General features: G+C 43.0%; 1 protein-coding gene across 1 annotated transcript in view; it reads left to right on the plus strand.

Annotated features, from left to right (window-relative positions):
• The window catches only part of nrap (nebulin-related anchoring protein), a 58,140-nt gene that overhangs the window by 10,198 nt on the left and 32,582 nt on the right, over positions 1-15,360 (plus strand). Inside the window, exons 6-16 of the mRNA XM_079492971.1 lie at positions 148-255; positions 6,820-6,924; positions 7,292-7,399; positions 7,541-7,648; positions 8,637-8,744; positions 9,579-9,695; positions 12,825-12,929; positions 13,029-13,133; positions 14,225-14,338; positions 14,513-14,611; positions 15,176-15,280. Coding sequence (XP_079349097.1) covers positions 148-255; positions 6,820-6,924; positions 7,292-7,399; positions 7,541-7,648; positions 8,637-8,744; positions 9,579-9,695; positions 12,825-12,929; positions 13,029-13,133; positions 14,225-14,338; positions 14,513-14,611; positions 15,176-15,280 — 1,182 coding nt within the window. The remainder of the gene's footprint in view (positions 1-147; positions 256-6,819; positions 6,925-7,291; positions 7,400-7,540; positions 7,649-8,636; positions 8,745-9,578; positions 9,696-12,824; positions 12,930-13,028; positions 13,134-14,224; positions 14,339-14,512; positions 14,612-15,175; positions 15,281-15,360) is intronic.

Below are 15,360 nucleotides of genomic sequence, written 5' to 3' on the forward strand. Positions count from 1 at the left end.
AAATAACTTCAACAACTGTTCTCGTCTGCAGGCGTACTCGAGTATAAAATATTTCTTGTCACAGAATCTCAGGTGACGCCTTTTTTCAGTTGAATATGTATTTGTGCTTGAATGACGGGTGGATATTATGTTGTACTTCAATAACAGGTCAAGTACACGGAGCAGTACGAGGAGAGCAAAGGGAAAGGCAGCTTTCCTGCCATGATCACACCAGGATACCAGTCTGCTAAGAAAGCAAACACCCTGGCCAGTAATGTAAGTGAAAACACGCACGCACGCACGCACGCACGCACGCACGCACGCACGCACGCACGCACACACACACACACACACACACACACACACACACACACCACCGATCAGTCTGGCCCAAATACAGAGTCGTGTGGAACTCTGTATGTGGTCATCAGTACATCACATTGTTGACATCATATTGATGACGTCATAGATTGTTTGCAGTGCAGGGACACCCCCCTCCCCCTAGTTCTTTTACGGCGTGACACCGAAGAGGTCAGACATCCCAAATATGTAGCCTATAGTTGCACACGGCTCCACGCTGGCCTCCACGGACTGACTGCTGCTGTTATTATTAGACCCTGTCTGTCTGTCTGTCTGGAAACGTGGATCTTTGGGGGAAAGATTCCCTGCACGACATAAACAGCATGTGTATTACCTTTTGTTTACTTTAACCCCCCCGTTAAAATCGTGCAATAACTCTCCATTCTCCCCTCCGATTGGCCATCCATTCGGAACTCTTCCCAAGGCGTTTGTGCTCTTTGCCCTCATCTGATTGGACAGTATGCAGTGACATACCCAACTCAGCTCTTCTAATTGAACTATAGAGGCTAGAGCCCATACATTCAAACAGAAAAGTCCTATTTGTATTAAACAACGTTAAACTCACCAACATTGCAGGTGCACGTAAAGCTTGAAGCTTTCTATCTGCAAAGTGTTTGTTTCATAAAAATCGACCGTAGACAAACAATGAACCACTTTTCGTCAAGAAATTATTTTTCTGTGTCAGAGTTTGGAAGCGCTCGTTTTCAATAATGCCGTCCTGCTGCCTCTTGCATTATGTGACATTTAGAAACAGGTGATACGCAGGACTGTTGAATGATTTCCAACCCTTCCAAACTCCAATGCTCCATCCATGCTGCTCAATCTTTTGCCATTCAGTGTAGATGAGGGGGGCGTGTCCCGGTGGAAAAGTGATTCTATTTCCGGTGCACAAATCGTTCATAAGCACTGGGAAAACGTTCGCATAGCAGATGTACACGCTTATCGGTTTATTTTAGGGCATGTGTTGTACGCTTGCAGATCGATTTTCAGCACATATATTTAAAGTAGATGGATAAAACACTAGAATAGAGCCCTGAGGCTCACCAATGTGTGGGGAAAAGGCTCATGATTATCTTGTGTGTACATGTTTATGTATTTAACATGTTTCTCTTTCTCATGTTTTCTCTTTATATTGTGTGTTGTGTCCACTGTACAGCACTTTGTAACATTGTTTACAAAGGTGCTTTATAAATAAAGTTACTTACTGTAGAAAACCCCACCACTCTTTAGCTGAGAGTGGGGTGGAGTGGGAACAGATTGCCTCGTTTGGTAGTGGGTGGGGCTACCAATCTGGCACACCTGTGGCTATATAGGCATAGGTAGGATGCACACACAAACCTTTGCCTTTTGTCTCTTCCTGGAGAGTGCTGTGGGAGCACAGTGCAATGCTACACTACGTGCCTTTAGTGATGCATTATCTGTAAGTTTGCTCTTTTTTTCCGTTTACCAGAATGCCCCTTTGAGTATTTGATTTGTTTATGTCCAATGTTTGTTTATAGTTTGAATTGTTTAAGCCTAAATTTGATTATGCCTGGTTTTGCACTACTGATTGCTACTGTTTCTTTTTCTTTGATTACTTAAACCGAAGGTTTAATGCAGTCACCATCAAAGAGCAGGTACAAAGCTGCAATACAAAACAATGAATTGAATATCAAATGCAATACAAAAACAATTAAAGAACCATAGGAAGTATTAAATAGAACAGTGTTTTTTTTCTTTTCAACAAAACAAAACAAAACACAGCCACATAGGTCCTTATCTTTGCCCTCCTTAGGAATTAAATAGAACAGTGTATTAAACATTTATTACGTGTGAACTTTGGCTACTGTAGTGTTACAATAGAACAGTCTTACAAACATAACAATTAGACTACCTTGAATAAAGTGTATTCAAATTAATACAATTGTGAGCCAGATAAATGCATAAACAAAATGCCAATTGCATGTAGATCAGCAAAACGAACCATTAGACAATTTCTTGAAGTAGTAGTAGTAATAATACTTATAATTGAAAATTCCGGCCCAGATAAATGCCTGAAACATGACATGTTGCAAACAGCACAGTGTGTTCAATCAAGTTGACTTGAAGTCGGGGTGGGGTCGGCCTCGGGTGGTGCTACCTCATCAAAGTTGGTATTGTGACTTTATACAATATAGTATAATATAATATAATATAATATACAGTATATATATATACAATATAATATATAGCAGGACGAAGTTGTGTAAAGCGAAGACCAGAGCCAGCGAAGCGATGCTCTTGGCCTGAGTCTTTCCACCTCAACAGTCCTTCATTGACTGCCTGCCAGTGGCAGGTCTAAGCCCCTCCCACTGGACCATACCAAACCTGGATTGATTCCACAATCTAACCAGTTAATTTCCCCAATGTCCAGAGACATTACATTTCACATACACATTTAAAGTGTCACCTATTACTCATCAAAACACATAATAATACCAGTAAGACGCCTGAGGGCGAGAAGCGGGCATGCATCTGCCTAGGTGACAGCAGACTGCTGGGCGAGCGCTGGCACTTTGGCATGGGGGGGTCAGATCAACATATGGAATTAATTCTGCACTGGCTATATATGGAGCGTGTCTTGAGTGTACAGGGTTTGATCTGGTGAGGTCAACATGTGGAATGTCAGAACAGGTCAGCTCCATATATGGAGATCTAAAGGTGGCAGTGGGGGCAGTGTCTTGAGTGTACATGGTTTGATCTGGTGAGATCAACATATGGAATGTCAGAACAGGTCAGCTCCATATATGGAGATCTAAAGGTGGCAGTGGGGGCAGTGTCTTGAGTGTACAGGGTTTGATGAGGGCCGATAGGGCCGGGCCTTCATTTTCGGGCCTGATGAGAACTCTAGTGTGGCAACGGGGGCAGTGTCTTGAGTGTACACTGTACAGGGTTTGATGAGGGCCCAGGTAGGGCTGGTAAAAAGGAGAAAAAGGCCGCACACTTGTAGCCACGATGCACGATTTATTGACAAGAATCCAACGTTTCGACCTAGGAGGTCTTCTCCTTAATTTTCGGGCCTGTTGAGAACTCGTTTTCGCCGGCTGCCGGGCACGGCTGCACTAATAACTTTGGGGCAGGCCCGTCTAGAGTTGAAAGGACAGGTATCAGTCAAAAGGGAGACATTGAAGGGGAAGGATCAACATATGGAATCTTCTTCTTTCGTGTAACGTCAGAGGTCCAACTCGGTGTCGTGGAGCCACGCCCGCATCTCTGGTCCCAGGTCAAAGAGGCTGGCTTCCGAGGGTGGTGTGTATAAGGGGCATGCAGGTGTTGATGATATTGTCGGCGGTCTGCTCAGGGTGACCGCACTGGCATGCTGCACTGTCCGCTAATCCCCACTTCTGCATTGATACATTGAAGCGCCCAACCCCAGTTCGTAAGCGGTTCAGTGTAGTCCATTGCTGGCGAGGTAGGTCATCTCCTCCTATGGCGCCATCTCCTGGTTCCCAGATGTAGCGATGCATGCGGGAGGGCCCGGCTGACTCCCACTCCTGCTTCCACGCTGCTGCCAACCAAGCATGGGTGGCAGCCTCCCGTCAGAGGCCGGCCGGCAAGAGGAACACAGAATGGAATGTCAGAACAGGTCAGCTCCATATATGGAGATCTAAGGGTTTGAGGTCAGATGTAGAGTTGCTGGCCAATATTGATGACATCAGGGATCTCCATATATGGGCATTCCCATATATGGGCTTAATATTGATGATGTCACGAGGCGTAGGGGTGACCAACGACTGACGGGAAATGCACGATTTCATAGTAAATGCGAATGATAATTAAAGTACTCAAACCCACAGTTGGTATGCTCCCTACTCTGGAGCCAACAATCAGTCAATCAACAATCACACAATATATAATATAAGTCAAACAAATCACTCTGCAACAAAGAATAATTCAAACTTTAACCCTGTATGTGTCGGTGGCACGGTGAACTGCCACACTGGTCCAGTTCTGCTTGCTCTTTGAGGTGCTCCTACCATACTGTCTGTTTTCTATGCAAATCTCAGCACAGAAGTCAGCAAACAGTGTCCTCCATCTGTCTGTGTCGATAGTGCTTTGATTACTTAAACCGAAGGTTTAATGCAGTCACTATACCACCATCAAAGAGCAGGTACAAAGCTGCAATACAAAACAATGAATTGAATATCAAATGCAATACAAAAACAATTAAAGAACCATAGGAAGTATTAAATAGAACAGTGTATTAAACATTTATTACGTGTGAACTTTGGCTACTGTAGTGTTACAATAGAACAGTCTTACAAACACAACAATTAGACTACCTTGAATAAAGTGTATTCAAATGAATACAATTGTGAGCCAGATAAATGCATAAACAAAATGCCAATTGTATGTAGATCAGCAAAACGAACCATTAAACAATTTATTGTAGTAGCAGCAGCAGCAGCAGCAGCAGAAGAAAATATAATTCCGGCCCAGATAAATGCCTGAAACATGACATGTCGTTAACATGTGGCAAACAGCACAGTGTGTTCAATCAAGTTGTCTTGAAGTCGGGGTGGGGTCGGCCTCGGGTGGTGCTACCTCATCAAAGTTGGTATTGTGACTTTATATAATATATAGCAGGACGAAGTTGTGTAAGGCGAAGACCAGAGCCAGCAAAGTCCTCCATCTAGTTGACTGTGTCGATAGTGCTCTTCAACACAGCATCCTTCCTCTCCACACTCCTGCTGCATCTGGATGTCTGTCTCCAGGTTGGCCAGCAGACTCGCCAGACGGGACCTCTCCGCTTGGCATACTGGGATTTTGGTTTTGCAGAGGTTGTCCATTTCAGTGTTGAGTATTTGAGTCGGGTCTCTCACACCCTTGAACCTTGACTTGTTTCAATGCGGACTCCCTCCTCGACTTCATCAGTTCACGTAGCTCTGCTGTCAGTTGGTCCTTGCGTTCCTTCAGTTTGATGTCCTCATCCCATCGCTTGGCTTTGCTTCGCAAGGTAACTGGAGCCTCCAGGGATCACCCCCCCCCCCCCCCCCCCCCCACACACACACCTTGTTTGGTGTTGTGCCCCTCCAGTCCAGATTGTCCAGTAGTACCTTACCCTATACCAATATTTGAATGTTTTACAAATGTTAAATCTATACGTTCGTCATGATTATTATAAATATATAATTGTTCAAAGTAATTGAATAGTTAATAGAAATACAATGTAATATATGCAGAAGACATTATAATGCTCAACATAATTGTGTTTGTTTGTTGTTGGTGCTGCTGCCTACTTGTAGCCTTTTTCAACACATCACTGTGTTAATTGTATATGCGAGTATTTTTTTATATATAGGGAGGTTTGAAAAATAAAGTGACATTGGGACATTCCCCCATTGGGAAAAAGAAAATATGCCCCCCTGCTGATTTGTGCCTGGAGGGAATAAAGTCTTAAATAATGCTGCCACTCGGAAGAGGGCAAGAGGCTGCAGAAATAGATAAACGGCTGACTGGTAGCCCTTGGAAGAAAAACAAAACAAGTTCAGAAACAGTTTAGAAACCCGTCCCCCAGTGACATCATCGTTAGGCAGATTTTTCTTCTTTTTTTTTTTTCTTTTCTTTTTAGATTTACACGAATCAGAAGTTAGAGATTATTGCTTTTGCAACAATGTTAGCTAGCACTTTTCAACCCCTCATACTCCTTGGCCAGCTCGTTGCCCGACAGGCTGATCCTGTCACAAATCGTGGTCCTCTCTTTGGGGCGCATCATGGCGATGGACTCGACCGCTTCATTGAAGAAGATGAGAGGTTTGCCCTGCAGGAAACGGGTCAGGATCTGTCTCTCTATCTTGGGCAGGTCGTACTTGTGCACGGTATCCTGGCCTCGCTCCATGCTGTACTGGCTGTTGGACAGGACCAGCGGCAGCAGGTCTCTTTCCAGCTAAAAATATCTTTGGCTAGTAAAAAGGATTCTGCTGGCTATATGTATGCACCCCTACACCAGCATGCCTGTTAGAGCATGAGGACCACGGTTGCAGTATCACAGCAGTTTATTTATTGCAGGCTTTCGTTTGTACAGATGAATGAAGGCATGATGGTGGTGAGGAATGATGGAAGTGATGATGATTTTAACTGAACAAGAAAAAGAAACCGTAACAATCAGTAGTGCAAAACCAGGCATAATCAAACTTAGGCATACACAATTCAAACTATAAACTAACTTGGTCATACATAAATCAAATACTCAAAGGGACATTCTCTCTCTATTGAGAGAGAGAGAGAGCATTCTGGTAAACGGAAAAAAGAGCAAACTTATTATAATGCGTCACTAAAGGCACGTAGTGTAGCTGTGGTGCTCCCACAGCACTCTCCAGGAAGAGACGAAGGCAAATGTTTGTGTGGCTCCTACCTAGGCCTATATAGCCACAGGTGTGCCAGATTGGTAGCCCCACCCACTACCAAACTAAACGAGTGTAGTTGGGTTTTCTACACTTACTTACTCTGCTCTCATTGTAGTTGGAGTATAAGAAGGGTCACGATGAGCGTGTGTCTACGTACACCGTGGTGGCAGACACACCGGAGGTCATCCAGGCGAGAAACCAAACACAGATCAACAGTGACGTAAGACTTAATAACTCACACCATCCCAGATGACGCTGGCATATTAATATAAAGATCACAATCCTATTTTAACCTTTCCCACATGTAATTTATAGCATGTAGTTCTCATGTTCATGCTTAAAAAAAGGTTCATGCATGATCAAAGGCCAGAGTATTTCACTGCGTTATGGACTGTTAATAGACAGTCCCCATTACACTCAGAACTTTGAGGAAAACACAATTTAATGCACAGTTGAAGTAATCAATGCATATTGTGCATTTATACATTAATATACACATAGCATAACAGTCACATCATAACATAGTATGACATGCAGCTTTCCATGAGCCTGTGCCATAGTATTTAACCCCTTCCTTTCCTTCCCAGTATGCGTACACAGAGGAGTACGAGCAGCACAGAGGCAAAGGAAGCTTCCCTGCTCATCTCACACCTGGGTACAAAGTGACCAAGAAGGCCACCGAGCTGGCTAGTGATGTGAGGACGCACGCACGCATGCACACACACACATACACACACACACACACACACACACACACACACACACACACACACACACACACACGTGTGTATTAGTTAAGGCTGTGTTCCGTCACAGTGTACCAATGTGTACCTCAGGTGAAGTACCGCCAGATGTATGAACAGGAGATGAAGGGAAAGGTCTGTTCTGAGGCGGGCGTGGCCGAGGCAGCTCAGGCCAAAGACAATGCGGAGATGTACAGCCAGGTAAGCTGTTAAACCCTAGAGATCATGATCCGTTTGATAAACCATTGAAGCACTAAAGCTCATTGTCAGCTCAGCTTTTCTAGAGCGGTCCTATATCCGCTCCAACATGTCATAAAAGCATGGCTTTTCAACCGGTGGTCCGCGGAGTTATTGCAGGTGGTACCGGGGGAAAAAAAGACAAACATTGGACATTGGACACTGCTGGCCTGCTCGCTTTGCCTAAAAAAATGGCAACTACAAAATACGGGGAAGCAGCTTTTTGCTTCTACGGGCCGACGGCGTGGAACAAACTCCCACTGTACCTTCGACAGGCAGCCTCTGTAGACATTTTTAAAGCTCAGCTCAAGACCCACTTCTACACCCTTGCTTTTAATTGATTTAACTGGTTGGAATAACGTGTTCCTTCCACGTGCTACGTCCAACCAGGGAAACTCCCCCTGTCAGGTGTAAAGGAGCAACTTGGGCATGAAGGAAGCATGAGTTCAAGTCCGTTGCTCTCCCCATGTCCCCCATATATGGGCACTAGGTTGGTGGAGGATGTGTAGAGCCCAGGATCACACTAAATAATTGACACAGGGGTGAAAAATGCGTTACAAAATCATGGGATAAAAAGAAAAGAAAGATTATACAGCTCTATACTACCAACCCTCTGACGTGATATGGTGGTGCATGTCTATCTGGCATACTAACACAACCACTTAAACCCTTGTACTGAGGCCCCTCAGAGCTCTATACTTGGTCCTCTCCTTCTTTTACACATCTAATGTCTCTGACAAAAGTAGTAAATGTACAAGCTCACAACGTGTTGTGAGCTTGTAGATACGCCTACGCTATTTTCGCTGAATGTTATATGAATATCGACGCTAGGGCTCAAAATGAACAACAAATGATATGTTAAGTGATGCTGGAAGTGCAAGCTGACACTACAACTAAAACTGATGACTAAGTAATTATTGCTGGTTAGTTGAAAGTGTCCTGGTGTTTGCAGATTGCGTACACGGAAGCGTACGAACAGCAGAGAGGCAAGGGCAGTTTCCCCGCCATGATCACCCCTGGATACCTGCTGGCCAAGAAGGCCCAGGCCTACGCCAGCGATGTGAGTATCAGCATGACCATTTGTCAAACACTCGTTTCTGACATCGAAAGAGACTAGAAGAACCAAGATGAAAATCAGCACAATTTCTTGGTGTATTCTAGACATCAAGCTAACTGCTTCTAACGAATATATTGTCTAAATAACTGCATCTAAGGGCATGCGGATAGCATCTACACAATGTAAACACATCTGTGATCAAGTAACCTAGGCTATACATGTACTGTAGATAAGTAGCATTTATCTAAATAGGCAAGTAAGGCAACAAACGAACAAAGTGACCCTAACACACATTAGGAGTCTCTTTGTGGTGTTGTTTTGTTTGCACTTCATGCACTGTGTTGCAAGGAAGCACCTATGAGCACATCATTGTGTTGATTTGCTTTGTTAATGTTCTATTGCAGTGGTTCCCAAATGTTTTAGCTCGAGACCCTAAAAGAGAAATTGTAATCTTTGCCTGGGACCCAAACTAGTGAAGATAGCAGATCTACAAGCACAAAAATGCGTGCGTCGCTGCTATTTTCACTGCTTCTTAAACTTTTTTTTTAATTGTTATTGTTTATGGTAATTATTTATGAAATACTTGTCTGAATAATTGATGAAAAGTTGTGATTTTGTTTGTTTAAACTTAACATATAAAATATTTTGAAGTTAGATATATATATTTCTTAGGAACAAATTAAGCGGATATTTACTCGTGACATACAAAAATCGGTCCGTGACCCACACATGTGTTTTGGAAACGGTGTCCTGCACTCCCCACTCGAACATGAATCTTTGTCTCGACTCTCGGGTCACTCTTTCTTTTTCTGACCCCTTGCCCCTCCCCCTTACCAGCTGACATATAAAAAAGACTTGACGAAGATGAAGGGGACGTCACACTTCCAAAGCCTGACCGGAGAGGACAACCTGGCCCTGATGAACGCCCGCAAAAACCAGAAGATGGTCAGCGAGGTGAGCCATGTCTGTGCGTGTGTCGGGATGCCAGGACACGGCGATAGCCTGAGGGGTCAAGGCCATGACCTGCTTTGACTTCACCTTCCAACTTTATTTGTCACGTCACAAGTTTAAAAGTAGAATGCGAGCGTTTGTGAGATAAAAAATTCAAGCTGCCCACGAATCGCAGTGTTGTCGCTACCTATAAGGGTAAAGAAATATTTATATATTAAATAGCGAATTTCAAAACAAAATTGTACAGGTGTGTACTAAAAAGTAAATATAAAATCAAAACACAATAACATAAAATAATAAAAGTACCTCAGTCTCTTATGCAAGTAAGAGACATTTAATATGTTATGTTCCATTGTTCCTTTCCTTTTACGTATTTATTGTTTTCCATTCCAACCTTATTTAAACTGGGCACAAAATATTCAGTGGCCGCCTGACCCAAAGCAAACAGCCTCCTAAATGACATGGTTGTGCTAGCCGTTTATCATCCTTCATGGCACCATGTCATCCGCTATATTTATACATCATATACATTACGTTAAAAAACAACAGCACTTCCATGACCCTGTCCCAAAATATGTGTGCGTGCGTGCGTGCGTGCGTGCGTGCGTGCGTGCGTGCGTGCGTGCGTGCGTGCGTGCGTGCGTGCGTGCGTGCGTGCGTGCGTGCGTGCGTGCGTGCGTGCGTGCGTCTTGATGATTGACTGTAAGAAACATAGAGATAGATGGTGGTCTGGTTTTGAGACAGGCTGCATGTATGACATGCCTGTGTGGTGAGTGTGGAGCTTTAGCTTCAAGGTCGCAGGACATCCCATCATGCTAACATCCATGGGGACAGGGGGGAGGCATCCCATCATGCTAACATCCATGGGGACAGGGGGGAGGCATTTGGGGTCCCCCTGGTGTTCGCATTTTACCTCCAATTAGTTATTTTCTCCGCCGCTTAAAGGACAACTTTACGTTTTTAGTGATTTTTTTTTCAGCTTAAATCACTAATACAAAAGAAAGCAGAAGATTAAATAAACACAAACACTGATATTTTACAATCTCTAACCTAAAACATGAACCTTGGTTGAAAGTATGTCCTTGGCTTTAACATTTTATTTTTTTATTTTTTTGCTAATTAATCAGATTTTAGATTGCCGTTGATTGCATCTTAAACCACATGCCCGTTCATCTGCATGTAACACAGATGTGTTTTCTATTCTGCAACCATTACTAGCCACATGGGCATGTCATTATAGGCAAACATTTAAAAAAAATATTAAATCGTTTGTATTTTCAAAAACAGAGAAAATAGCTTGTCTACAAACCCACAAAGCGATGTGTCGTGAACTTGTAGGTCGGCTACTTACGCTATTTTTGAAACAGCGGCTTAACTTTTTTTTTTCGCCACGCTCCGACATTTTATTTTCCTGAAGTGGCGCCTGCTCTGACACAGAGGAATACAATGCACACGGTCCTCTGCATCTATTCTGAAACACACAGACGCATCGTCTGCCTGTTCCATGACAGAAAGGTCACGGGTTCAATCCCCTCCAGAGCCACTGTGTGCATCCATCATCAGTAGTGGGGAAAGTACTCAAATGTTTTACTTGAGTAAAAGTATCAATACCGCAATGTAGAAATACTCTGGTGGAATAATTGAGTAAAAGTGCAAAAGTATTGCCATCAAAATGTACTTAAAGTGCCAAAAGTGAAGGTACCCATTATGCAGAATGTCTCAGTTCAAGTTTTCATGTATAAAAGTCTTTTGAAAATAGCAGATCTGCAAGCACAATGCATCTCGATGTATATAAATGGCCGAAATGTATATAGGGCTTGAACCCCAATGATGGACCCCCCTGTGTGTCCTTGAGCAAGGCAGTGAGTCAAACTCTGCAGCATAATGAGCTCAACTACCGTATTGTAAACATGTACAATGCGATGAATTCCCATTTAAACTCATTTTGTGTTATGAGTACATGCACACACAACATGCACTCATAATTCAAGAGGCGATGAAGCGACTTTTTTTTCTCTCGAAACAATAGAATCCTCAACCTGTGTGAATGAGGCATCACCAAAATAAAAGTGTGATGTTTTCGGTTGATGCGTCATACAAGGTTCATGGTTTTATTCGTGGTGGAAAAATCTACCTTGTTTCGAAAACTATTATGTCGCTTTATCACTGCATTCTGTGTGGATGTACTCTGGTCAACAGCACTTTGTATTTGTAATTTATTTATATTCGGAATGAATCGCACAGGAAAAAAAGTGCCCGTACGACGTGTTCTACACCGTGATCTACAACGTGAGCTTGTCAGCGAAGCAACGCTATTGTGCGATGGCGTATGAATTGAGCTTTAAGCCCACAGATGCGTTTGTGACATTTTGAAGTGTGTTTGCACATAGTTTGTGTCAACATAACTTCATGGTGGATGATGTACTGTAAGTACTACAGCCAGGAGCTTCAGACAGGACGGTCATATTTAGACCTTCACCTTGGCCTCCATCCAGCATTGAACCCTATGCTCTCTCTCCTGCATCGTATGACCATGAAGGTCCAATCTGAGCAGCCACTGTGCTGAAAGCATTACCCTTTCATGTACCATAGCCTGCACAGTGGCATAGCAGTGGCGGGCATTTCCTGGTTCCTTCGTTCCTGACCCCATTCATTTTTCCCATAGAGATTTACAAAAAATATTCCTATCAATTATTTTAAGCCTATAGAATCAAGCCATCCAGGATCCTGGTGCATCATAACCATAAAACATTTGATTGGAAATCTCTATGGGGAAAAAATGAATGGGGTCTGGAATGATGGAACCAGAAAATGGCCGCCACTGCTATGCCCTGCGTAGTAACTGTGATTCTGTGTGCAGATGCAGACTTTTTATGAACTGTGCATTCTTATTGTTTAGTTACTGTACACCACTGGTTATAGTACAACATGTTATTAGAGCCACATATAAAATAACTTTCTCATCTTTTGCAAATGTCTAACCAATTATTTCCTCATCCAGAAACCTGTGCCCTTTTCTTTTCCGTCAGATCACATCTATTCAGCCTCAACAACTCATGTACAATGTAAAAGAAAGGTGTCATTTTGGCAGTTTATTAAAACTGATTTCCTTTAATGCATGTGTTTCATCAGGTGGAGTATAAGAAGGACATGGAGAAGACAAAGAGTCACAGCATAAATTTCTGTGAGACGCCTCAGTTCATGAACTCTGCCAAGGTCGCCAAGTTCACCAGCGATGTGAGGAACACACACACACACACACACACACACACTCGTCGTGCAACCGTTGTAGCAATTCTTGTCAATTCTGTATTGAATATTCATTTATTTTTCTAGAACAAGTACAAGGAGAAGGCGAAACAGATGAAGACCCACTATGAAGACTCAGGCCTGGACAAGAAGACCATGCATGCCATGAAAGTTAGGAAGCTTGCAAGTGATGTAAGCCCCACCTCAGAAATAGTGTGATATTACAGAAATGCAAAATTCAAATTTCAACAACTACCCACCCAAAAGAGAATATTTAAGGTGTTCTAAATGTTTATTATAGCATTAAGGCTTATAATGCTTATTAGCCAGGGACCCTTTTAATAATTTCTTTAACCCTTATTTTATACTTCATTCTATGATGGTGTCGTGCAGGAAAAGTAGCCGATCTAGCTCACAGCGCATCGCATTGTGAAACGTTGTGAGCTTGTACAACGGCTACTTTTGCCATCTTGCTATTTCTTTCTTTTTTAGTTTTTTGCCTATCATAGACCTGCCCAAAATAGTAACGCCAGGTTGAAAGTAATAAATATAACAAGCCTCAGTGACACCAAGTGACTGGAAGCATTTTCAGGACAGTGCAGCATTGTCACATTATGACAAACGCCTGGTAACATTCTAAAACTCCCATGAAAGCTCAACATGATTGATGCGTGACAACACGTAAACCTGCAGTTTTAGAAGAAAAGAAAAATACACTTATACATTGTTGAAACATCATTTTTGACAAATGATTGTTCTTTATGTATCTTATAAAACGGCCCCACACTTCCTGAAACATTTCTTGTTTGTCCTTAAGAATGTATGCAATCTTTTCCAAAGGTAAACATAAAGACAATTCCCTGAACCACTGTGTAATACTTGGTTTGTCTGGCCTCTTCCAGGTCAATGCTATCATTCTCTTAGCTTGTAAAAGACATATCTATAAACATTTGTTCATTACGCTTTATCTTGTGTCCCTCTGGATATAGACTGAGCAGGAAGAACTTTGGTTCTGGTACAATATTTATTGACAAAATCTTCTGTATTTCCTGCCCGACCTTCCCCCAAAACTCCATCAATTTTGGACAGGACCATAGACAGTGGAACAATGTGCCTCTATCTTCACCGCATCTGGTGCATCTTGTAGTATTTTTTAGTGGAAAAATCACATTGCTCATGTAACCGCAAAGGCTCTACTTCCCTTATGTTTAACCGGTGTTTCATGCGTAAATCAGCTTTGTGTACATGCCATGTGGACACTGATATGGCGTTGTGCTTTTCAGATCTCTTACAAGCAGGGCCACGAGGAGAAGATGGAGCACGGTGAATACAGCTACCCAGCAACCATGACCCAAGGCTACAAGAGCCAGAGGAAAATCCTGGACATCCTGAAAGACGTAAGTCTCCTCCCATCAGCTAACGTTTTGATTTCTTTAAAAAAAACGCCCAGCTGGGATTCGAACCGGGGACTCGCCGTCAGATTCTTAGAGCCCATGTGGTGTCTATGTCGGTGTTATTGATAATGCGTATCTTAAATCATTGATTCTTTCGTTTTGTTGTTGTCACTGCAGAAGAACTACAGACAACACGTTGACCAGGTCAAGTACAAGGTAGTCACAGATACCCCTGATATCATCCAGGCCAAGAAGAACGCTGCGCTGGTCAGCAATGTAAGTACACAACAGACAACACTACAATACACTAAGTACAATTCATCCCATTTATTTGAACCAAGATGGTAGCTGAACCACTTCAAACTCGGCGTAGTATCGTGGCGGAAGTGGTTGTCCAGAACCACCCATCTGACTGACTTCACGCTGGGTACCGCACTCCGTCGTGCCCTCAGCGACGCGCACACCGAGGTTACAGACGATCGTTCGGCCGGTTCTCATAGCGTCATACATGATGGACAGACATAGTCATGCACACTCGCATATATTCAGAGATGTGTGTGCCGCTTGTTGTTCACATATTTAACCCATTTTGACCTGAGATCAGATTCTAAAAATGTCTTCTACATCCTGACAGTTTTCTGAAAAAGCTATGTTTCTATGTCCGTCGTTCTTCGATTTTTCAAAAATAGCAGACCTACAAGTTCATAGCGCGCCACTCGGTGGCGCGCTATGAGCTTGTAGATCTGCTATTTTCCAATGGCTAAAGCATAACATAATGCTAACACCAAAAGGGGTTAAAGAGCAGGAGACTCATGTGGTTATAATGTGTTTTTCCCTCAGCTAAATTACAAAGCAGACTATGAGAAGACCAAGCATCAGTACACCTTGTCTCAGGACCTGCCCCAGATCATAACGGCCAAGGCCAACGCCGCCCTGTGCAGCGATGTAAGTCTGCATGACCACTCAAAACACACACACACACGCTCGTGTTACAAGTTTTTATGACTGTTTATATGCTGTCGGGA

Source organism: Electrona antarctica (genome assembly GCF_951216825.1).
Source record: "Electrona antarctica genome assembly, chromosome: 22".
NCBI lineage: Eukaryota > Metazoa > Chordata > Actinopteri > Myctophiformes > Myctophidae > Electrona > Electrona antarctica.